The 25,567-nt window shown below is 38.6% G+C and overlaps 1 protein-coding gene across 2 annotated transcripts; it reads right to left on the bottom strand.

The window, feature by feature from the left end:
- Window positions 1–94: 94 nt before the first annotated feature.
- LOC106042218 (protein-glutamine gamma-glutamyltransferase 5-like) lies at window positions 95–14,371 on the bottom strand. Of its 2 annotated transcripts, none has more exons than XM_048080914.2 (13): window positions 14,046–14,371; window positions 11,330–11,554; window positions 10,832–11,074; window positions 9,797–9,915; window positions 9,162–9,290; window positions 8,749–8,926; window positions 7,698–7,830; window positions 6,539–6,642; window positions 6,185–6,427; window positions 4,962–5,288; window positions 3,886–4,043; window positions 3,438–3,571; window positions 95–2,453 (listed from the first exon to the last, which is right to left on the bottom strand). In XM_048080914.2, the coding sequence occupies exons 1-13, from the start codon at window positions 14,050–14,052 to the stop codon at window positions 761–763; spliced, it is 3,693 nt and encodes a 1,230-aa protein (XP_047936871.2). In that variant the 5' UTR covers window positions 14,053–14,371; the 3' UTR covers window positions 95–760. The 2 variants fall into 2 exon arrangements, with proteins under 2 accessions (XP_047936871.2, XP_066848846.1); XM_066992745.1 differs by having other exon boundaries at window positions 11,375–11,554; window positions 14,046–14,363.
- Between the last annotated feature and the right edge of the window lie 11,196 nt (window positions 14,372–25,567).

Genomic DNA, 25,567 nt, shown 5'->3' with positions numbered 1-25,567 from the left:
AGCCTTTCTACTCTGGCCTTTCTTCCTGATACCGGACTGGTAGTAAGTCCAGAGTAGTAATACCAAATTTACCATACTAACTTTTTTTTTTCCCTTTTTCTTTTTTTTTTCCTTTTTTTTTCTTTTTTTTTTTTTTTCTGAACACTTAAGTTGATTTGCAATGATTTAGTTACTTCATGACCACCACAGTTTTCATTACCTTATAACTAAGGAAATACAAGTGCATGCAGAACTGACCTTAGCCACAAAGAGATCAGAGCTCGAGGGCCATGGTGTGTTTGGGGAGATGTCATGAGGGTCCTTCTACCACCTCTGTGGTAGCAGAACACCAGTTAACAGCACATCTCATGTGGGGAGGGAGATGTGCAACGAGCCTTGTAGCCCAAGGGGGTTGTGAGAAATACACATTGCAAGAAATCAAGAGGAAAGAGAATGAAAGCAGATCATTTATAAAAGGGCTTGACTGAGCAAGCTAGTCCGATTACTTGCACTGTGCAGCTGTTGTCACTACGGCTCCGGGGGGAGCACGTTCATTTGTCACTTCCACTGGACTGTATCTCAAGACACATGAACATTATATCAAATGCACTTCTCAAGGGTTGGCTAGCAGCCTGCTTTCCAACACATCTCAAATGCCTGGACAAATATTCAGAACTACGCAGGTTGCTCTCCATCACCCTATTTCTAACCTTTTTTCAAAGTGTCTGTGTACAGACTTTAATTCACTCACTTTGGCTCTTCCCCAGTGGGTTGCCCTCAATTACAGGTATTTGCGTTTGAAGTAGGAGAGAGTACCCCTGCTGGGACTCCAGGGGGTGCGGGCCCCAGAGCGGGTCAGGGCGCTTCCGGTGGGGCGCGAGCCAGAGCGAGGCAGGGTAGCGTAAGCAGAGGGAGAGGTAGAGCGGGGCAGGGTGGTGTAGGCTGAGCGGGACAAAGTGTTGTAGGAGCGGGACAAGGAGCTATAGGGAGGGCCTGTGAGCGTGTTGTAGGAGGTGCGGGAGAAGGGGATGTAGCCCGAGCGCCCTGTGAGGCTCCATGCTGAGCGGGAGGTTGGAGTCCACGTGGAGTGGGAGCCTGAGCGGGACGTGGTGGTGGTGGTAGTGCAGGATGGCCCCCACTGAGGGCCACAGACGGAGCGAGACCCTGGGGTACAGACAGCCCGGGAGACCGAGCGAGAGGAAGGGTTGCAGAGGGAGCGGGCTGTGGCAGCTGCCAGAGGCCGGGGAGTTGGGGGAGATGCAAAGCAGGTGGTTGACGAATCCTCGGGACAAGGGGTGGGTGAGCGCGCAGAGCGGACCCCTGCAGCTCCCACCGAGATGGAGGCAGGGGAGAACAGTGAGTGTGCTGCTGGGGGTCCCACAGGGCGGGGGGCTGGGGAGCACAGCGAGTGAGCTGCTGGGGGTCCCACAGGGCGGGGGGCTGGGGAGCCCGCAAGGTGAAGCCCTGCAGGGGTAGAGCTACGTGCAGAGCGGGGCACCGGAGAAGCTTCAGGGCAGGGAGCTGGGGAGCACACAGCATGGGCTACTGGGGCACTCAAGGGCTGGGTCGGAAGGGTGGCCATGGAGCCACAGGGAGGCTGGGCTGTGGGAGAGGGCACGGAGCCACAGACAACATGGGAGAGGGAGGCAGCTGGCACTGAAATGGCTGCAGGCGGTGGCATGGGGCTGCCGACAGTGTTGGCAACTGGAGAGCACACAGGGTGGGTTTGCAGATGGGTGGGGACCGCCTGGGCTGCTGCAGTGGGACTGGGGCCAGCCATGAAATGGGTCAGCAGGGCACTCACCGCATTATTTGCCGGGACAGAGACAGAATAGGACATCGGCCCCCCTCCACCTCCAGGCTGGTGTGCAGGAGTGGGCCCTGTCTCGAACACCACGTGTGGCATAGGGGGGCCCACAGGGTTGGACGATGGGACCGGCATAGAGCCGTACATGGGCGGAGGCATCGGGGCACACGTAGCGGGAGGCATGGTCTCGCATATAACTCGGAAGCCAGGATCACACCCTGGGTCGAAACCAGGATTGATGTTTGGGTTGAAGCCTGGATTGCAGATGGTGTTGCATAAGGGATGGCCCGCAGGAAGGTACACGAAGTCGTACACAGGCGGGCCCCCTGGGTTGCAGTTCGGGTTGCACACAGGGATGCATATGTATTCACACATGGAGTTGAACCCAGGGTCCCCTGCAGGGACCGGCCCAGAGCTGTTCACGGGCAGGGACCCATTCTCACAAACTGGCAGCGACCCGTTCTGGCTCACGGGCAGGGAGCCATTCTGCCCCACGGGCAGGGAGCCGTTCTGCCCCACAGGATTACACACTTCAGCCTTGGCACATCCTTTGCAGTAGGCAAATTTGTGGCATCCGAAGTTGGCTAGGAGCCGGTGGCTGCCCAGTCTGTATGGTGTGAACTCCACAATAGTCCGTGCCTGCTGATTGGAAGCCAGTGTTCCCAAACTGCACCAAGAGGAGGGAGAGAATTAGAGCCTTAGGTAGCTCAAAGACCTGAAACACTAGAATATGACTTCATATTTTATGTTTTGATTGCTATGACACGTTTTCAGAGACAGTCTGCTATGACCACTTTGTTAGTTGCCCTGCTCTCCCGAAATCATCCTGTGTTGTGAATAGCGTGGTAACCATTTCACTCTGTCTCAAAAGATTTGTTACTTCTGCCCACGGAAAACTCACACTGTTAGTTCTGGAACTGGAACTGGAAACCCATTCATGATACTGTATGGGAGTAAGTAAGTTACTTAAATTCTTCAAAAACATAGTACCCTTCTGCCTCAAAGATATACATGATGCTTCGCATTTCCAGTCATCTAAGTTGGATCAAGGAGCTCTGTGGTACCAAGTTCATTATCATCAGTGAGAACAATTCCTAGTTGCTTCCCTTCAAAACTAGTCATACCTCTGTCAGTTGTCCTTGTCATGAAGAACAGCAATGCATATTAATGAAAAGCTCCTTTTCCTAGGATGTTATAGCATCATGAAAATTTCCAGTTTCCTGTGTTTAACTTGTTGTGAGCTTAGAATGCACGCTACTATTTCTGTCTTTTTCTAATTGTTTACATAAGTGATGCAAGTTCATGAATATTTAGAGGAAATCTTTATAAACTCAATAGGATTATAAGGGCTGGGGGACACAGCTAAAATTTCTTGTGAATAAAAGTGTACATTCCCTTTCAGATATAAATTTGTAACACACACAGATTAGACTTAAGAAAAATGAAGGAACAGCATATCTTGCCAACACTGTGAGTTTCAAGAAGAATGAGTCTTGTAATGGAGTCTCAAAGTATTAAGGGGCATAAAATCATGTTCAGATCCTAAATACCAGAAGTATCATAACTATCATCTTCCTCAAAACCTGCTCTGACCTAGCAGACCTTAGTCAACCCCCAATATTATCCCCATTTAAATAATTGATGATCTTACTCAATGGTCATTGGCTCTTTGAATAAACCGCAGCCTTCTAAAGTCATTATGCAGTTCTTCATATCTTCCTGGAGAGGATTGCAGAAGGAGATCTCTGCTGTACATGGTACTTTCAGCCTGGGTTGGCTCAATAGCTAGTAAAAAATAAACAAATGAACAAATAAATATTTAAAATATCAAACACTTTTTTTTTTTTAACCTCACAAAATTAGCATTAAATTAAACAGAAGAAAAATATTAATACTTATATACACGTTTCTTTTTGGTTTACTTCTATGATCTTTAGGCATCACTCTAAGTAATTTTTTATACACTTATAATCACACTGATCTTGCTAAAAAGCAAACAAAAACGAGTTCCACATTTTTCTGTATTATACATAGGAAGTGGACAATAAGAGTCCATAACTGTTCCTTAGAACACAAAGTGCACAGTTAAAGTTCTTTACCTTAACAATAACAGGTGGCCTGTTGATCACAATATCCCTGCTAACCATCAGAACTTCTCCACACTCTGGATCTGAGACAGCAACTACTTTCATAATGTTGTGATCACAGAGATAAGGTCCATATTGACTATATGATATACACAGTGGGATTTTTTTCACTGTAAAACAAATGTATTTAAGTTTTTATTTATTCGTTTAATTATTTTTGGCTAATATTCTACTTCCATTCCTCCTAAAGTTTAACTGGCAATTAAAATGGTTTAATTAAATATTAAGCTATCACAGCATCTCTGAAACCAGACATGAACTTTTCTGGCTTAGGATGATACATTGCTACCTTCAACATCCAGCTGCATACTTTCTGATTACTCTAACTATACTAGTGTGTTTATAGGGAAGTTTTAATTTATTTATTTACTTAAATTCTGAAACTTTAATTCCGATGTAATTCTTAAAGCAATAATTTGAATGTAGTCAAATTAAAGCTAGGTAAAACAGAATGTAAATATCTTGAACTAATTTTCTTCTTATAGATATGACTTAAGTAAAGTGATCTTTTTCTTTCATGAAAAGAGGTAACTATTAAAACAAGTGCTTATGCTGTGACACACCTTTGCACTTCCCAGCATATTGTGCTGTATCTGGAAATAATCACTTCAGTGCTTAATATGGATATTTTATACTAATATCTTCTGGCTAAAGGAAATGAATTGTTTTTATGATAAGCATCTGCAATTTTATTTTTGTATTGAATATAGAATCCAGACTTGAACTTTTAACAGAAAGAAGTTTTAAATGATCATCAAAATCTCTAAACCTTGAGAAATTAAGCAAAGACTACAGTTAACCTGTTACTATACATGTAATTGATTACACATAGAGTATATATTGTGTTGATTTTTGAGGGATCACCTTGAAGGCAATTCAGCTATCAATATTTAACATTGTATTAATTTCACTTCCCACGAGTATTAAGTCTCCACTACTCCTATAGAAGATTGTCGGTCTCTTGTCTGCTATCTGTCTCCTGAAAAGAACTGTGGTCAGAAGGGCATTAGACAAATCCACCTTCTTACCTTCTCTCGGACCCAATGTAACAGACACACTGTCTTTCCAAAATTGATCCATTGGGCAACCATTGTATGTTATTATTTGTGCACACAAATTAAACTTCAGGGTTTTGGGTTCACTACGCAAATTTTCAAGCAGCCAGTGCAGTTGGACATCTTCACCATACATTGGACAGTTAGTCATCTTTAGCCTCATGTTAATACCGCTGTCACTCAAAAATGGGTTTTTCAGAGATGATAACTCCCTATCTATATGACAGTTGGAAGCATTGCAGTACCCTGGGTGAATTCTTCTGTAAGCCCGGTAATAGGCTTCTTTGCTTTTCACAGAACCTATGAAAAGGAGATACATGATAATGAGTCTTCTGGAAGTCTGGAATATCTACCTAAATAATAAAGATAATTAAATTTCCTCCTACTCCTTCCTGAAACATAATGTGGTGGCTTGGTGTTAAACAAATCCAACAGAAAATGAAGCCACAAGAGGTTTCATTTTTTTTTCTCACAAAAGGTGAGATAAAACATTCAAATGAAGGTTTTTTTGTTCCTTTTCAGGAAACAAAATTTGCACTTTTACAACCAGCTCTAATCTACTCTACATTCTTTTAGGCAATTTTGCTGATTGAACTCTTCCCTACATTCCTGGAAAATGAAAATCAGTAAACCAAAAGTGATAACAACAGGAAGTCCTAATAATACATGAAATTAGTACATGAGCATATTTCCTGATAGAGCTAGTGCAAGAGTCAATAAGGAAGAATTTAATCCTGGGTTTAAAAGAATTTATTTTGTTAGATTATCCAAAGTCTGCTAATATTTGAAACTCGTATATAGGTGAGAACAAATCACGTACATAAAAACAGTGGTATTAAATAAAAGCAGTTGCTATTGTTTTCCTTGATTCATCTAAATACGCTTAGATCTTATTTCAACAGAAAGGCATCTTCCCTTCTTTCTCAAAAAGGAAGGAAGGAAGGAAGGAAGGAAGGAAGGAAGGAAGGAAGGAAGGAAGGAAGGAAGGAAGGAAGGAAGGAAGGTAGGAAGGAAGGAAGGAAGGAAGGAAGGAAGGAAGGAAGGAAAGGAAGGAAGGAAGGAAAGGAAGGAAGGAAGGAAGGAAGGCAACCTTTAAATAGTTCTACTCATTTTAACACAGGACAAATTCCTTTGAAAATTTTGTACAGTTAACATTTTAAATTGCCTCTAACCCATTTAATGATTTTTCATCATACCTAGCTCATATTTGTAACTCCCAGTGATATCTTCCATTTGCTCGCTGCCAACACTCTTAGTGCTTAGATGTTGTCCACATGGCCAAGTGTCACAGAAAACTTTTGTTTTTTTGGCATTGTTTTGGGAAAGCCAGCCAACATAGTTCGAATTTAGCCGAGAAAACATATGATGACCATCATAGTCCAAGTCCAGTTCCCCTTCTCTGATGCTTCGAACCCATGTAGGACCACTGCAAGATGAACCTAAGCCAGGTGAAAACCAAAATGTTATAACAGGATGTAACCTGAGTAGTATAGAAACAAAAACATAAGCTGATGCAAACGATGACAATCATAGGAAACATTTTTAGTTACCTCTGCCAGTTTCCAAAGGTGTTGGATCCAGGCACTGCCAATCACCACAGCATTGATTTAGATCTCTGCGAGCCATCCAAGATTCATTCCAGCAGTGGTACCGCCTGTAGGGTGGAGGAATATAGGATTAAAAACATCACTTGGGTCAATAAGTTCAATGCCTTTCTATGGAGGAAAAGAATATCATAGAGAACCTTTAAGCAACTGAATAGTTCTGTCTTAGCATTGTTAATGATGTTTCAAGACAGGAGTTGTTTGCTTTGCTTTGTATCCCTAAGACTGAAAATCTGTTCCTGAATCCTGCAAACCTGCTTGCAAAATGTTCCTTTTATAACCCATTATCTTTTTGCTTATTTGTTGTTGTTGTTTCAGTTGATAATATGCCAGCACAGTTCTTTTCTTTAAATAGTCAATTTTTCCTATCATTTTCTGCCCAGTTCTTTAGAGAAAACAAACAAACAAACAAACAAACAAACAAAATACTGTCCTAGTCTTTTTAACAGACTAACAAAGAAGAAACCCTCAAGACTTAAATGCCAAAATAGGATCTTCTTTCCCCTAGCATTTCAGTTTGATCTTATATTTTTCACATGGGAAAGATCAAAAAATTATTTGAAAGCTCTCACAGATTAGGCTTGGATACAAGCAAATTCTGGTGCGGTTAAACTATGAACATAGACCAAGAGTAAAAACAACAAATTGTACTTTGATAAGCTATAATGTCATAGTTATATGAACGTGAGTTGAAAGGTTGACAAGAATGAAGCGATTCATGGTAAGGAACCCCAGGAAGACAACATAATTATCAACCAAGTGATTATGACCAAGGATAATAATTTTAATCTATCATAAATTTTTCTTTGAATTTTATGTTCACTTAATATTTTTGCATCTACTGAGATGGATGGCCTATTGCTTCAACTGAGAAGGATAAGCAGATAGTATCAATTCTCAAAAGTGTGCTTTTTCTTCTTGTTATTGTTTTTAAGGGTAGATTGAACAGACTGCCTCCTCAATGACTGTATGCTTTTGAAGTACATTAATAGGAAAATGAACGGCTATGTAATTCCAAAGTACTGACTTGCTAGATTTACACTAGTCTTCTTATCATCTAGCTTTTCACAAAACCAAAATATATTATTGCTTTTTTCTTATTTACCATAGCTTGTCTTTACCACAGAGGTTTTTTCCAGTACAGTCAAAAATCTCATTGATACCAAGGGGATTCTCATTTGAGCATGGAAAACAGAAGTTTGTGATAACACGACTTGGAATTCCCAAACACCTCATCACTGTAAGGGAAAAAAGAAAATCGAGAGCCATTATAAACAGTAATTAATCAAACAAGCCTTTTACTTATTCTGTAAATAATTATCTTGCATTCTACTTCGCCATTATATAAACAAAATGCATAGGAGATAACATTTGGGATGTCATAATTCTGTCTTCAGAATTTCTTTTTTCTGAAAAGTAACTTGAAAAGAGCCTAACAGAAAGGAATGACTCAATATTATTCCAGCATAAAAATAAATAAATAAACAAACAAACAATACATACACCTGTTGTAAATACAGAAATAATGTTCCAGACCCTGCATTAATAAAACACTAGTCAGAAATTTCCATACTTTTTATAAGTATAGTATAGTGTTTATAGATTTGTCTGTATAGTATCAACCTAATTTTCTTCAATACAGAAGCAGCTTCAGGAAGTAAATGGTGTAACATTGTAACTCTTCCCACCTCCTCCATATCATTTAGTTCACTATTATCTCCTCCTTTGTAGCAAAAGCTTGCTGCTTTTGTGTTTTGGACGAGACAGTGGTAGAAGTCTTATTCCTCTTCATAAGTTGGTGTTTTTACTCATCCTTCAAGCCTCACACAAAGGACAAATTTTTACTTCTGTGAGGTTGTTTTTGCTCCGTATTTTAATAAAAACTGCAATACTGAGAGCTACATTGCATAAGGGTCAAAAAGGACAGTATCACTTTTCTTCTTGTTCATCACAGTTTATAGGAAAGCAACAGGTTGATAATAAACACTGTGTAGGCAGCCGTGCCATATCAAAACAAGATAAAATACTCCATTTCTTTTCTAGTAAAATACTTATGAGGAATATGCTTGCAGTAGTATTTAGGGTCAGAATTTTCTAATCCTGGTTTTCTGTCTTTCATTTGGATAGCTAGGTAAGGAAAGACTGAGATATCATACCTGTGCACATTACTGAAGCGAGAGACCCACAGTACCCATATCTGACTGGTCTGCATCTGCCATTATACCACTGCTGAAGAATAGGGACACTTCCATTCCAGGAAAATGGTTTTGTTCCTTTCAGATAATCATTGTTTTCTGGAATCTTCATTATGCTGTTAGTGGTATGGCTGCTTATCTAGTGAGAGAAAAGAAAAACAACTTTTCCAAATACCTGACCATGTCTTCACATCCTAAGCATCTCACAAAATTATCAAAGATCAATGCTACAAGTTACTTTTTCCTGTGAATCTGAGCACAAAAAGGATTTTCCCTATTACTTGTACTGTTTCATTACAGTGTAATTTATCCTTCTATAAAAAAAAACAAAGTGTGACCCATCTATTCAAAGGTCATGCACCATTAGTTCTTACCATGTGGTTTACCACCATGCTGACATGCACAGGATCATTGCGCCAACAATGGTCTCGATCAGAGCCGTGATGGTAACTTGCACCCATGTCTAGAATCTTCAAGCAGATATCTAGAATTCCATCTTCAAACTGATCAAAGAGAAGTTAACACAGACATCATGGTATTCTAACATTGAAAAAGCACTTTTCTTGTCAATACTGCAGTCTTTCTCATGTATATGAGCTTCCCTCTCTCTTCCCCTACCATTTCTTTAAAATTAAGTCTAGCTTCTAGTAGTCTGCATGATGTTGTCTGTCTGATTGAAGGAAGATCAAAGATAGATAGTCTCTTTTAAAAAGCATGTTATCCTTGCTTATGTCTAACTAATTGAATCATTTTAACTTCAGAAGCACAATTTTCTTTTTCCAAGAACATTCTGATGTTTCCATAATTCTATACTACAGAAAACTTCCTTGTAGTTATTTGAGCTACAGAGACGTTCTTAAACATTTCTTTCATTGCACGCATGTTCTGGACTAGACCTAAAAATCTTTTGTACTCCATAACATAGGATGCATTTCTGCAAAATATGGATAACACTTCCTTAGTACTTATATGGATGACAACTACTTCTGAACAAATCTTCAAAATATACCTGTCCAAAGTGCCAAGGTCTAGAGGTAATATGTTTGTGAACTCCTTCATACAGTATGCCATGTTCATTCAGAACATACTCTTCTCTTTGAGCCTGATTGTCCATATATACAGGGTCATCTGGAAAAGATGCAAGAGCTATCAGACAAGATGTTCATTTCTAGCACTTATATATCTTTTATCTATTTCACTGGATCCCTCTTTCTTTTCCTATCTATTTTAAACATATGCTTTTAAGCAGATTTAATTCATTTATGTTTACTTCTAGGTTTTGCCTTTATTAAGCCTCACTCTGCTGTGATACACCTGAATTACAGAGCTTGCAATTTGTCTTCACCCTAAGCAATCCTAGGAGTCAAACACTACATTTAGAGTTTGGTATTTAATTCTGATCAAATCAATGGACAATGTAAATATTTTCCATCTAATGATTTTGGCAAAGTCTTAAAAACTTCACAATTGGCTGCCTCTCAAATCAGATTTACTGAACTTCATTCGTATTTGTGCTGTCATGGTGATATCACAGAATCACAGAATGGATGGTGTTGGAAGAGACCTCTGGAGGTCATCTGGTCCAACTCCCCTGTTTAAGCAGAGTCACACAGAGCTGGTTGCCCAGGACCATGTCTAGATGGCTTTTGAATATACACAAGGAGGGAAACTCCATAACCTCTTTGAGTAACCTGTGCCAATACTTCATTCACCTGTATAGTAACAAAAGTTTTTCCTGATGTTCAGACAGAATCTCCTTTGTTTCAGTTTGTGCACATAGCATCTTTTCCTGGCAAGCTATTTTAAAAGTGGAGAAAAGAAAATTATATCACATCAGTACTACCACTAAGAAATTAAATCAAAACACTGGATTGAGACAGCCTTGAATATACAGGAAAAAGAAACAAAAAAAATCCTTCTCTATTTCCTGTGATTTCTGTGACTTCATCCCTTACTTACCAGCTAAGTAATTAATAATTTCAACATTTTTTATTAATCATTAGCATTTTTCTTAAAACTATCTCAATATCACTGGAGTTCTCACCTGCACACCATGGGTTAAAAAGGACATAAAAATCTCCAAGACATCGCTGGTATGTGTGACCACAAGATGTGATTTGCATATTGAGAATATAACGGCCAATGCAGGCATTGGAGGGAGGAAACACACTAATACTGATGCATTTTGGTTGATGAATTTTGTAGGAAGCACTCCAGCAGGTTTGATCTAGACATCTGCCCATTGGGAATGTACATTTCGTCTCATTTGACTCGCAGGGTCTGAGGCCTTTTCAGGAAAATAAGTACAATTTCAATCAGGGTAAACAAAGCACATGTAAAAAACAAGTAATTTGTTTAGCAATCATTTGCAATTTAAAGCTCCAAAGGGTGGATTTGTTTTTCACTTGTAATTTTCATAGCAGGGTGAGAAAACTTTATATGGTAGAAGCACTGCCTTAGCTAGGGGAGGGTAGTCTGTTCACTCAGAAAATGAATGTGTAGATAGTATTTATCACTGAAGACTATGGGAAATATTACTTACCAGAAATGGACTGAGAAAGACTACACATATTTTGGGTGTGACTACCTGTCTCCACGGTGAAAATGGCCTGATCCATGGAGTCATCCCATTCCCGATTATGGAAGCGAGCATAAAAGTTGAAGGCTTGCCCTCTCCTTATTATCTGTCTGTCAGTTCCGAAGAAATGGGTGTTATGAATTTGGCAGTTGGAAGGACAGTTCAGGTCAACATCTCCAAGCTCGATGACTGCAGGATGGAGAAAGAAATACAGAAGAAAAACCAAATAATTGAGGCCACATCACTGGATGAGGTCAAGATTACATGAAACAGGAGATAGATGAAACAGATAACTGTTTTGAAAAGAAAAATAAAACAAAATAACAACAACAACAAAAAAACAAACAGTCAAGGGTTTGTTCAAATTTCGGCAACACTGAGAAACTATATGGAGACATAGTTCCATAAAAGTATCCTTAGAAGTTCACCACTTCCTTAGCTTGCAGGTAGAAACTTGTATAATGCTTTATAAATCAAAGCTGTGCTACAAGTTTCACTTCTCTTATATAGCACCTTTGTGCTTTATAAATAACTGATGTCAAAGGACACTTATTAGTATCTCTACCTGAAAGATTGGTTCTATATTGTAGTAGTCTCACCAAAAGACTTTTGTCTTTTGTCTCACCAAAAGACTTTTTGCCCTGGCTTTTGACATAGTTACTTTTCAACCACATCTAAACAGCAAACTTTTTTCACATGCTATCAGATGAGAGTTGGAAGAAAATAATAAAGCAAACTGAATAAATAAAATATTTGATAACAAATGCATGTGTTTTAAGGCTTAAATGGCACTCCAAATAAGTTATGAAAAAAGTGTGAATAAATATCACCCCCAAATCGCAAATAATGTTGAATATGCATGCATACATAGTTGTTTCTATCTACATTTCCCAAAATTATAAAAGGCTTGGAGACACCCATTTTATTACACAAATTGAGACATCTTTGAGGAACTTGATGGAAAAGGAGATATTCATAAATTATGATTTAAAAAAAATGCTGACAGTCTATCCTAAATGCTGTGATTAGCTTGACTAAAATCTTGGATGATCCGCCCCCACCACACCCCCGGCACCCTGCCTGGATATCAGCCATTTCCCAGGGCTAATTATGATCCTGGTGCCAGAAGGATGGGTGGCAACATTCATTTTTACTTATTTGCATACAACATGTTATTTTCAAAAGTGCTTCACTCTAATTGAAGGCGATGGGAGCCACGAATTCTCAGCAGTTTTGGAAACTGGGCTCACAGAACTACAAAGACTTGGATATTATTTTAATTCTGAAAGATTAAGTTTGGTCCTGCTAAACTTGCAGTACAACCAAACAATGCAATTTCTCTAGCTAAATTGGTGCTAAATTGAATAGACAGTTGGTATGTAGGGGAAACTAGTTTTTGCCACCAGAACCAGGGGTGTATTCACTTAAAAGAAGACTTATAGCTAAGCCCACGGGACATGGACACTTCTAACACAAACCAATTGAGTTTCCCAGGATCGCATTCTTAAGTAAACCATAAATTAAATGAACTGGGGAGGGAAGGTCTGGGGAAGGGAAAAAAAAAAAAAGATTTTTTCCTTGAAACAAAGTAATATCATATTTCATCTACCCATTGAAATTTGGTAAAGAATTGGTCATTCAGCTCTTCAGCAAGGATCAGTAAAGAAACACAGACCTAGGCATTACCCATCCTAAAAACATGCACACTATCAAAAATAATAATAAAAAATATAAAAATAAAAATAAAACAGAGCAATGCATTGCATCATTATTGCTCATGAGTGCATCATACCTGCTGAATAAGAAAGATTAACAGAATCACAGAAAATCTTGTATCTTAATGAGAGTTGTCAACCACAATGCAAAGTGTTCTGGTTGAACAGAAGGATTAGAGGTGGTTACAGCACACATGACAAATTCCTGTGGTCACTGACTGAAAGAACCTGATAGATCCTCACCCATCCTCTGGAGGAGTTTATAAACCAGGACAACTACATTTCATTGACTCATGAATCCAGCTAAACTGGAACATCAGGGAGTTGAGATATTATATGTTTCCCAGGGAAGTTGTCTAAAGTCAGCCCACAGTTTTCTTATCGGAGTTAACTATCATGGCTGGATCACAAAGGAGCTAACAATTGCCTTCTTAAGCAAAGGCAGCTCAGAGAAAATACTAAAGGCTAATCAATTTCACATCTCTTATGGGTTCTCTTTCTCTGATAGAAACCCTACCTCTAATACCAGTCAACGGGTTTTCTCTAGCAATTCACATTTTGCCTTCATTCCAGAGAGAGTACTTCAGGTAACTACTGTGAAATAATTGATTCTAACATAAGAATACTGAAAACTATTACTGTTTATTTTATGCTGGAAATAAAATACATTCTTTTCCATGCTCTTTCTTATTCTCAGAAATGGCTGTTGTTTCACCGCTTCTTCTCCATAACTCTCTTTTTCCCTTTTTTCCTTTATTGTTTTTTGTGTTGTTGTTTTTTTTTTTTCCAAAAATGTCTCTTTTCTTTCTAAATCCACATATAATAAAATCTAAACCTTAGAGGTAATCCCTTGTCTTGATTCCACACAGCAATATTTACACTTCCTTACGTACTTACACCTGACTGTTTAATTATTTCCTTTCTCAGTCCAGTGTCTAGTGATAGTAAAGTTTCAAAGCACTCACCTTCCATTTTCCTCCTGCATGTACTAGTATCTGAAGCACAGTGCTGGTTGGCGGTACCTGCTCCTCAGCAAGATGCACTGCAAGGTCTGGCTGATCTCTGCGAACCAACCTAATTTCCTCTCAGTAACATTTATATTCAGAACTAAAAGGCTGTCACACATATTGCATCAACAAAATACCAGTTTACAAAGAGGCCCCACCCATGTGTCTACTGATGCTCATAAATGATTCATTTTCACTTCCAGCATTATTAGGGAGAGTCCTGTGGTTGAAGGGAAGGAGAGATCTTGGTACCTCACCTATAGCATGGTACACTCAACATACCACAACTCGGCATGTCTCAAAAATATTTTAAGACCAGGATGAATCTGAACACATTTCAGCATAAGCCATGATTTTTAGCCACTTAAAGTTCCCACAAGTCTCAGCACCTAGTGGCTAGACACCTTCAGTCACCTGTAAGAAAACAAGAAGGAATGCTAGACTTAAGCTAAATTTAAATTATTTTCATTCAACCAATAGTGGACATTTTTATTATAAGCAGAAATCCCAGTTTTCAGAAAGTCTGCATAGCACTACCTCCAAGTGGAGATCAGAGTATAACAAACAGTTGCAAATTTTCCCAGCTAAACTGTAAAATAAACAGAGGAGCTGCATTAAATGCTTTTGAAATGGACATTAAAGCTTAATCTAAAAGTTAGAGAATTTATTTATACCTTGTGCATATTTATCTGAGACCACACAACCGATATCTCAGCTTGTTTGCTTCCTTCTCCAAAAATTCTGAAAAGCATTTGAGGTTTTTCCAATAATTTCTGTGACCAGAAAACATTTAAATATTTTGATACAAGATGCGTTGTTATATTTAGATCCCAGGCATATTTAATAAAATAATACCCAAAAAGTACAACAGTGTTCTCTCTGCTCACTCATGGATGAGGACATCAGCTTGCAATTAGGAAAGATGGATTCAAATTTCCTCTACCAAAACAAGGATGAACATTTTTAACAGTTGTCAACTATCTTTCTTATATCTCTTGCCCTGAATATTCAATCCACAAAATATCACTTGCAATCCCTCCAATTAATTTGGATTTTAAAAAAATTAAAATTAAAAAAATAAAATCATTGATACACAAAGAACACAATGACTGAAGTTTAGTGATTTGGATAACTCTCCGGATTCTAGTCAGTTCTTTAAGAAATCATAAAATGAAACAGCTTAACTAAAACTGAAATGACTTAGTAAGCTTAACTTAAGTGCACGTGTGGCAAAATAACTTCACAGAAGCTATAGCAAATAAAACAAATCAGTGCACCAGCGGTGGTTTTGGAACAGTGACTGAAATAGTTGTACGACTGATTCATTAGAAAGCGAACATAAATTTAATGTGTTCATATTCAAAACTTGCAAATATTTGGCTAATCGATTGGAAGCTATGAAAATATTTGCAAATGGATATTACATTCATTACATAGGATATTACATTCATTTCTCATGAAATAGTATATATCTGAAAACTGGTACAGATATACCAAATTTCATTTTCTTAATGTTTTTCATTTGAATATTCAAAACTTCAATTTAATGGAAATTAAATATATATATATATATATACTATTGCATAAGAAATCATTTAGTTAAAATAGAAAATAATACAGGTGTAAACACATAATCAATTTAAAATCAACCTGTAAAATAGGAATGGAAGTGGTCTAGCCATCCATCAGAGACCTACTTACAAATGTACGCTCATACTAAAGTCCAGAGAGAAAAACTGATCTTGATGGAGCTTTTTAGGTGACAAAATGATAGTCCCAGACCTATAAACAGAAAATGACCAAAGCTGGTCAGAGTTTCTAAAAAAACATTTAAATCCCCTGGAATATCTCTAGCTCAACCACCAGCCTAAAATATTTTGGTAAATGAAATCCTGTGACAAATAAAAGAAAACAAATATGCATCAGTAAGTTGCTGCACCTGTGGGTTCAAAGAGACTTAATTAAGAGTTTAAAATAATAAAGGACTGAATCAGAAGCTGAGCACTTTCTGTATGGACATGAGTCACTGGCTTTAGTAAGTATGCTTGCTTAGATCCTTGAAGCTGCTTTGGTGCCTATCTGTCTCTGCAGGATCACTTTACAGATACCCAGCCCCAAAGCAAAGTCTCTAAGATGGCCAGGTTCCTGCCTATCAGTACGTGCAAAGCCATCCAATTGCTACTGCCAGCTCACAGCTATCAGACTGGTTGGTCCTCTCATTCAAGCCCGAGTCCCAATTGCCTAGAGTAAGAAGAATCTTTAACAAGGGAGAAAATCATAGCATACTAGCCTTCTATCTGCTCTCAGTCTATTCTTACCCCTCTTGCCTTCCAAGCCCTCGCCAACATCAAACAAGTGGGTCCCAGATCGTTCAGGCAACAGGGCCACTGCCCTAAAGAAAAACCCAGGGCTGTGGGAGACTGAGCACAAACAGGAAACAGTGATATGAGTTACGGAAAGGATTTGCCACTCAGCTCACGGCCTGTCTAAACAGCTGATGTGTCCTGACTGCTGACCTCCAAGGGAGCTGAGTCTCCTTCTGGACAGAAATGTCTCCTCTACCTGCCTAACAGTGAGGAGCACCAAACAAACATTGATAGTCCCTCAGTCCCAGCGGGGGATGCTTTTCCCCTTTGCATCCATCTCTTTCCCTAATATTTCACTCATCGTTTGTGCAAGATGTCCTCTTCACATCACTAGTGTCTTACTTACATATCCAGCAGTCCCCTGAAATGTACAAAGATGATATGCCTGAAGCAGGCCTGAAATTTCTGCAAAATGACACATTTATGAGGAATTTAAGCTATTTAGACTATTAAATTTATTTAATATTTTGACTCTGGACGTCACTGTACAATCATCTATGCAGTAAGAGTTTTGAGATTTTTTTTAATTTATGGAGTAATTGTTATTAAAATAGTATGGATTACATTTGTCTTTTATTGTACTTTGAAAATTATATATTACTTGCACTACTGTAGAGTGACATATGCTGAGCATTGACAAAGTCAAGTGGAGTGCCTGCTAAGTATCAGAAATCTTCTTAGCTTTCAATTGCCCATTATGTCACTAGGAAAGGGCAAGAATTGAAGATGAGGGCATAGCAATCACAGAAAGAACACCTATGAACTTCACTGATGCAGCTCCACAGAGTCACTAACATATTCAGGAACAATAGTAAAGTCAGAGTAATCAAGCATCCAAGGAATCCTTTCAAGAAAGGGAACACAAAATGACAGCTGAACAGGGGACTAAGGGAAGAATCAGCATGTATGTGAATTGTGATTAATGTGTTTTGGTGAAAGTGTCATCTAGTGGGATGCTGGGGCAACTACAGTGGTTACAAAACATTTTAGCTACTCAACTTAGGCACATTTTAGCTACTCAACTTAGGCAGCCCTAATGTTCACTCTTTGCACTTGGTCTTATAATTGTATTCCTTTGATCATTGGACCTAGAGTTCACCTTAAACTTACAATTTTGCAGAAATAACAGTAAGTGTTTTTTGCAGAAATAACAGTAAGTGATGGAATAAAAATTTACCTGACAAGTATGGATATTTGAGGAAGCCATTAACTTGCATCACTACCTGCTCCCAAGATTTCAGGAACATTCATGCTTAACGAGAAATGTGAATAGAGACGGGAAAAAAAAAAGAAAAAAGAAAAAAAAAAGAAAAAAAAAAAAACAGATGTTAGGAATCTGCATAAAGTACATCGGACCTTTAAAAACTTTCATATTACAAGGGCAATAGGCTGTCAAAGTAACATGAACTTTGTTACAGCACACACCCAGAAGTTTCTTAAAATTCATATATCAATTTGCAGTGAGGGTGCCTTTCATTAAAGAACCTGAAAGCACTGGCAACTACTCTGTTGAGTGTGAGCAAGTATTACAACACCCTATTTACAGATGAATTACAATGAAGAAATGCTTCAAATGAAGCCTTAGACAAGAAGCCAGTGTGTTTCAAGGTGTATAGGGCAACTTTGTCTTTCTAGAACCTGGAGGAAATTAGTAGCATTAAATAATTATAGGTGGTTTCTGAAACAACAAAACCACCAGTCTTCATACAGAGAAACTACTTCAAGGCAGCTCCCATCCAAGCTGGTTCATAGGACTTACCTTGCACTCCGCTCGAGCTGCTTGGTCTACTGTATTTTAAACTTATACTGGGCTTACAATGACTGTGTAAGCCCCTGTTTTCGCTCCATTTGGTAGGATATTTTTTCCCAGTGTCCACAGTGCCAACGTGAAAGACACACACCTAGAATGTTGCAGCATATGCAGAACACAGAAAGGTCAAACAAGTATGTGTACCTCATAAAAGGAAGAAACATCATTTGTGCTTAAGGCATCATGTCATCGCATTTAGAACAGAGCCAAGGTAAAATAATAGCCTGAGTCATACTGCAGGCCTTACTTCTGCACTTCATCTTCACTCTGTAGTACTTCCATAGTAAATTTTTAATTGGTTCTTTTTTTTTTTCATGTACTTTATTAACAGTAGCAACTGTAACTAGGATAACTTCATAGGAAAATATATATATATAAATTGCGAAAATTGCAATGAATAAGTTTCAACAGAAAGAAAAAAAATGGTTTGTCTATAAAAAGTTCATAAATAAGCTAGAATTTATAGTTTAGTAATTTGCTAGGTTAAATACTTTGAGCACTGTAGGTTCACTTTCAAAGGAGCTTGTTCACAACCGTATTAAAAACGGAAATAGAATAAGCTAGCAGTACTGTAAATTCAAACCTCAGGTCACTGAACAGTAACTTTCCCACACAGAGAAACCTATAAATCACCAGGCCTGTGATTACAACCCACTGGCCTAACTTCCCAAGCAATGAAGTAGATATGGATCTCTTACCCAGACAGGCAATGCTAATTTGAAATAGATTCAGTTTGAGCAGTGTGAGTTCAAAGAATAAAACAGAGAAGGACATTTATTAGGTTGGATCACAGGAGGTTTTTTGCTATCTTGAAGAATTCAAGTTGGCTCCTATTCCACACCTTAATTTAAAGCTTCAACTTTGAATGAAGTCTACTTCTTGTTTAAAAACATATCTTCTACTCTTGTGATTTTTCCTAGATTTGCCTTTAAAATTTCTTTATGTAAGACTAGAGCTCAGAATCCCAAGGAACAGGTCTAGAGTGTAGATCTCCATCACAGCAAGCAAATGAACAAACAAACAGAAGTATTAGTCTCAAGTACTGATACTTTCAATAAACAGAGCTCTTGTTCTCACCTGAGAACTCTCTAATGTTAAAAACAGAGGCAAGAAAGTATTTTAGTTCTGACAACCTGAGTTCAATATCTGACACAGCTTTTTCAGGATTTCTAAGATTGCCCATGCATTACTTATTCTCCATAAATAAATAAATAAATAAAACACAGTTCTTTGCTGTTTTTATTTTAAGCACTTGGGAGTAGAAGAATCAGAAGTTAAAATTAACTGGAAGAGATTCTTAAAATTCTTTGTCCTGTTTCAAATCTCTATACAGTATATCTTCCATATATATAAAACATGGTGTATATAGAAGACAGCATTGTGTACAAAGAGTAAGGAAGACCCAATGGATCAGAGATGCAACCCCCAAATATTATTTAGTTTATATATACACATACAGACACATATATAAATACAGACACTGTTTCTTCAATGCGAAATAGCATAGTTTTTTATAGGCTCCAATGCCACAAAGATTTTGAGGAGGGACGAGGGGGAATGTCTAAAGAAACAAAGGCATTTCAGTTTTTTCAATTTGTTTGCAAACTTATTTTATTTATTTACTTTTAGATTGCTGGGCCTGGCAGCTGGTGATTTCTCTGCTCATTCAGGAAGACTAGACAGCAGATCTAGGCAACACAGTTGCTGGAATGTCAGGTAATGACATTGCTCTAATGACATTTGCATAAGCTTTCAGAGCCTTCCCAATGGTAGGGGATTAGGAATTGGTTTTATGAATCATGGAGCTCCCTTTTCAGCAGTGTAAGTACAGCACAACGTACAGAATGGAAGGTTTCACAGAATCACAGAATGGCTGAGGTTGGAAGGGACCTCCGAAGATCATCTGGTCCAACCCCCTGCTGAGCAGGATCACTTAGAGCACATTGTGGAGGATGGCATCCAAGTGGGTTTTGAATATCTCCAGAGAAGGCAACTCCACAGCCTCTCTGAGCAACCTGTTCCAGTGCTCTGTCACCCTCACAGTAAAGATGTGCCCCCTCATATTCAGCCGGAACTTCCTGTGCTTCAGTTTGTGCCTGTTGCCTCTCGTCCTGTCGCTGGGCACAACTGAAAAGAGACAGGCTCCATTCTCTCGACAGCCTCCTCTCAGATATTTATATACATTGATGAGGTTTCCCCTTAGTCTTCTCTTTTCCAGGCTAGACAGGCCTAGTTCTCTCAGACTGTCCTTGTACAACAGGTGCTCCAGTCCTCTAATCAGCTTCGTAGCGCTCCTCTGGACTCACTCCAGTATTTCCATGTCCCTCTTGTACTGGGGAGCACAGAACAGGACACAATAGTTAAGGTGTGGCCTCACCAGGGCTGAGTAGAGGGACAGGATCACCTCCCTTGACCTGCTGGCAACACTCTTCTGAATGCAGCCCAGGATACCATTGGTCTTTTTGGCCACAAGGGCACGTTGCTGAGTCATGGTCCACCAAGAGTCTCAGGTCCCTCTCTGCAGAGCTGCTCTCCAGCAGGTCAGCCCCCAGCCTGTACGAGTGCTTGGAGTTATTCCTCCCGAGGTGAGGACCCCGCACTTGTCCTTGTTGAACGTGTTCTTCTTGGCCCAACTCTCCAGCCTGTCTAGGTCCCTCTGAATAGCAGCACAGCCCTCTGGGGTATCAGCCACTCCTCTGAGCTTTGTGTCATCAGCAAACTTGCTGAGGGTACACTCCGTTCCATCGTCCAGGTTGTTGATGAATAAGTTGAACAAGACTGGACCGAGTACTGACCCCTGGGTGACACTGCTAGCACAGGCCTCCAATTAGACTCCGCACCACTAAGCACAAAAAAGAGAGACAAGGAGATGGAAGTGCTGGTTTAGGCGGAGGCAAGCAAGATGCAAGGCAAAGAGAGAACAACTGCTCCCAGGTGCTGGAAGTACCTTCATGTATTGGTTTTATATATGTAAGAGGCTCCATTCCAGTTTGGATTGGTCATACAGTTCAAGCTCTGTTCCTCCAACAGATTTTTGCCACTAGATTATTACTGTGTCGCAAGGAGCTCAGCTCTAATGGTAGTGTCTGAAAGATGGTCAAAACACAAGCCAGGGCTAGCATGAAGACAGATGATGTGCCTCCATAGGAAGCAGTAAATGTTTCCGGCTCCTATAAAAGCATGGTGTACAAACATCATATGAGAATGATGCAGCAAATACTTCAAACTCCTTTACAAACACAGCTGTACAAACAGGTATAAAAACCCACACCTGTTTTTGAAGGCTCTAGTCTCCCATTTACCAGAATTTCCTGAGTCAATAGTTTTTGTTTCTTTCAAAAAATAAATAAATAAAAAAATTATTAGTTTTGTTTGATATCCCTACTTTTTGACAAGATGGTCTTTGATATGTCATTTAACAACTTAATATAGAGTGGCTACAATAAAATTTTTAACAATACAATTTCATTTTTTTTTATCTTTTCTCCAATAGTTTCTGATATGCAATTTATTCTTATAAAGCTTTACTAAATAATAAATTTACAAAATAATTATTAACATTTTATGAAAGCTACATAGGTGTCACCATTTTCATAATAATAATAAAAAAATGTATGGAACTAACACATTAACTTAGATTCAAAATGCAACTCTTATTCAGTAACCATTATGTATAGGAAAGCTGTAGCACACACAGTACAAGTGTTTTGGCAAAACATTAAGTAGTTATTCTTGATTCAGCATCAATTTATACTATCAAAACACATTAGATAATTCAAAAGCATATAGCTTTTTTTTTAAAAAAAAAATTATCAGGATACGTTAGATAACGTCATTACACTCACTAGAGGGAATATTAAGTGTTAAGAGTAAGGTGCCTGCTGAACTTGTCCATCCTTTGGTTCATCCTGAAAATTGGCATAAACAAGTTGTTTATGAAACTCTTAGTGAAATCTTCTCACACATTATGAAAAACGTAGCACAGAACTGAATGTGCTTCTTATTATACCAAGACCACCAGTAATTCATATCTGACTGCCTAAATAGTGTTCCCTGTTACACTCAGGCAAAGTCTTCACCTAAAACATATGAGCAAAAAATCATAATGCTGAATTGTTTATGTATGAAATTATTTTCAGTGGAAAGTTCTGAGTAAGATTCTGCTTTCAGTTCCTTTTACAGACGTTTTAATAAATTTCTAAGTGCACAAACCTCCCAAACTCCATTTGATATACAGAAGGAGAATCTAGCTCATACCTTTAGTCTTAGCACTTCAATATCAGAACAGTGGAAAATACTTTACTAACACAATATTAAAAAAAAAAAAAAAAAGTGGAATGACAATTTAATTGCATCATGAAAATAAGCAGGAAGACTTCTACACACCCAGGTATCACATATTTCAAGCAGCACCTTCCAGTTTTTCTTGTCAGGTTTTAAATAGTACTATATGTTAAGGACATACTAAAACACTTTGGGCTAGTTTTCTACATACAAATATGGATTCTTTCCTTGTTGGAGTTACAGTAGCCAGTCTTAGTTTGCTGTCTTTTAAGCTACCAGCTATCTTCAGTAATGTCTTTGTCCAATCCCGCTTTCAATTATATTTTAATTTTGTTGTTGTTTGTTTGTTTGTTTTTTATTAAACATCAATTTCTCAGTTTCTATACAAAGAAAATAAATATTCACAAGATTTATTGAACATAATTTTGCTCTCCTTAGAAATCAATAAGAATATCAAGTCTACTCTTGGCTGGATTCAAACACCATGTGTTAGTGAATGTCATCCTAACATTTTATACAATAATGTAAAATGAGTCTTCTTTTTCATAGGAACATATCCAGCTGAGCAATAATTACACTGAAATGTGCCGTCATCTTTCCAAAGAATAGTAATTAGGAATATGAGCCTGGATGTCTTGAATGCTTAGGGAAACATTTTTTTCCTTTCCAGCTAATGATCATCCAAATAGTAAATCATTCGAAGAAAAATGGCAAAGGGTGTTGTGGATAGAGGTTGTCATCAGCCTTGTGCACCAGTTCGAAACTCTGCCTTCTTTCTTTGCAAGAGAAAGCATGATGTTGCAAAAATTAAAATTCTTCGTGCTTCTTCTCGGGCAGGACGAAACCAAATGAGGTTTAATAAGAGCGAGTGTAGAGTCCTGCACCTGGGAAGGAACAACCGCATGTATCAGTACAGGCTGGGGGACGACCTGCTGGAGAGGAGCTCTGAGGAGAAGGACCTAGGGGTCCTGGCAGACAACAGGTTGGCCATGAGCAGTGTGCCCTGGTGGCCAAGAAGGCCAATGGGATCCTGGCGTGCATTAAAAGGAGTGTGGCCAGCAGGTCAAGGGAGGTGATTCTCCCTGTCTACTCTGCCCTGGTCAGGCCTCACCTGGAGTACTGTGTCCAGTTCTGGGCTCCCCTGTACAAAAAAAGACAGGGATCTCCTGGAAAGAGTCCAGCGGAAGGCCACAAAGATGATACGGGGCCTGGAGCATCTTCCCTATGAAGAAATGCTGAGAGACCTGGGTCTGTTCAGCCTGGAGAAAGGAAAAGACTGAGAGGGGATCTCATCAATGTGTATAAATACCTGAGGTGTAAGAGACAGAGGGATTTGGCCAACTTCTTTTCAGTGGTTTGTGGCGACAGGACAAGGGGTAATGGCCACAAGATGGAGCACAGGAAGTTCCACATCAACATGCAAAAGAACTTCTTCACAATGAGGGTGACGGAGCACTGGAACAGGCTGCCCAGGGAGGTTGTGGAGTCTCCTTCTCTGGAGATATTCAAGGCCCATCTGGACACCTACCTGGGCAGCCTGCTGTAAGGAACCTGCTTCGACAGGGGGGTTGGACCCGATGATCTTTCGAGGTCCCTTCCAACCCCTACAATTCTGTGATTCTTTGGAGAAGAAAACAAATACAACTAATTTATCTTTTAATTTATTATTGGCAATATTTAAAGAAAAATCTCCTATATTCCTCTCCCTTTACTGATATGTGAAAACATCTTTAAATTAGACTATCCTTTATACGTAGAGCAGAGAGTCAAATACTCGCTCATACAAAAAGTAGCTATGTATCTAAGATTATTATAATAATTTAAACAAATACCTAAAAGCATAGGCATGCAAATACCTCTCTGTCTCTGAAACCAAGAATCATCACCAACTTTATTTTTTTCCTAATTAGATCAATTTTTAATACTCGCATACTAGTGAGAACAGATTGCCAAGAGGAATGAAAAAATTAACTGAGTTTTATCACTGCTCCACTGCCCTGAAAATAGGAATCAGTCTTATTACACGCATGGGTAAAAAGTAACTAATCAACAAGAATCTGGAGATATTTTAATTAATCTATTTAATTTACTGTCTCAATGTCAGGTAAATATTTAAACAGATTAATTTGTACCAACTCTTACTATTATTTTTATTATTTTTAAATTAATACTGCAAGGGTAACTGGAACCTTCTTTGCACTTTTTCAAATGATAGGTGCCAGTCTGTTATATGAACAGTGAAACAATTATAATGGCTTCTTGGGACTTACGAGAAGCAGCTTCCAGAGTTATAGGAGAGGTTGCTTCAAACCAAACAGTTGTGTGACTAACTCTTATTTCTCAAAGTGCATTTATGTAATCTAAAGCCCTCATGACAAAGTTTTCCCCTCTCCATCACATAGGTGAAAAGCCAGTGTTAATTAAATATGCATCTCACTTTTTTTTTTAATCTCAATTGCAGCAAATTTATGAACTGCCCGCTTCATCCCCCCACCATTAGCTAGAACTTTGCAGTCAAAACCACTAGTTTTCCTCTACAGCTAATTTTTAACTTGTTCAGAAAATATTTTTTAGAACATAGAACACATTGGCCCCAATGAAAGCTTTAAAGAAGTTGTGAAGGAGGAGACAGGAGAAAGGACTGAGAAACTATTAGTTAAAACAAACAACAAAAAAAGTTTTTATTTTCAAATATTTTATTTTTTTTTAAACAAATAAAGGATGTCAAATCTATTCAAAATTGATTATTCTTCTAAGCATTTGTTTCCTTCCTGAAAGCAACAATATAGTTCAGGGTTTGCATTTGTTAACCAATATACTGCGTAAAAACCGTGGGCATGTTAAGACACAGAGCAACAGATTTCATCAACCTCATCGTGATGAAGCAAGTTCATACATATTCCTGAAGCATGTTACTTGCTCACTTTGAAGAAATTCCAAAGGTGTGATGTGATGCCTGCTACTCATGCTCACGATATAAAAACTTCTAAAACTGATAACACTCTGCAGCAATATAATTT

Source organism: Anser cygnoides, chromosome 2 (assembly GCF_040182565.1).
Source record: "Anser cygnoides isolate HZ-2024a breed goose chromosome 2, Taihu_goose_T2T_genome, whole genome shotgun sequence".
Classification (NCBI taxonomy): domain Eukaryota; kingdom Metazoa; phylum Chordata; class Aves; order Anseriformes; family Anatidae; genus Anser; species Anser cygnoides.
Note: the sequence above shows the minus strand (reverse complement) of the source record. Positions and strands in the feature narration are given on the sequence as shown.

Bases quoted from the DNA above. Each gene is read 5' to 3' on its own strand.
- LOC106042218 (XM_048080914.2), bottom strand. The intron at 6,428-6,538 runs GTAACTAAAAAT...CACCTGGCTTAG, and splicing joins ACCTTTGGAAACTGGCAGAG to GTTCATCTTGCAGTGGTCCT. The intron at 5,289-6,184 runs GTATGATGAAAA...TCCTTTTCATAG, and splicing joins GAGTTACAAATATGAGCTAG to GTTCTGTGAAAAGCAAAGAA.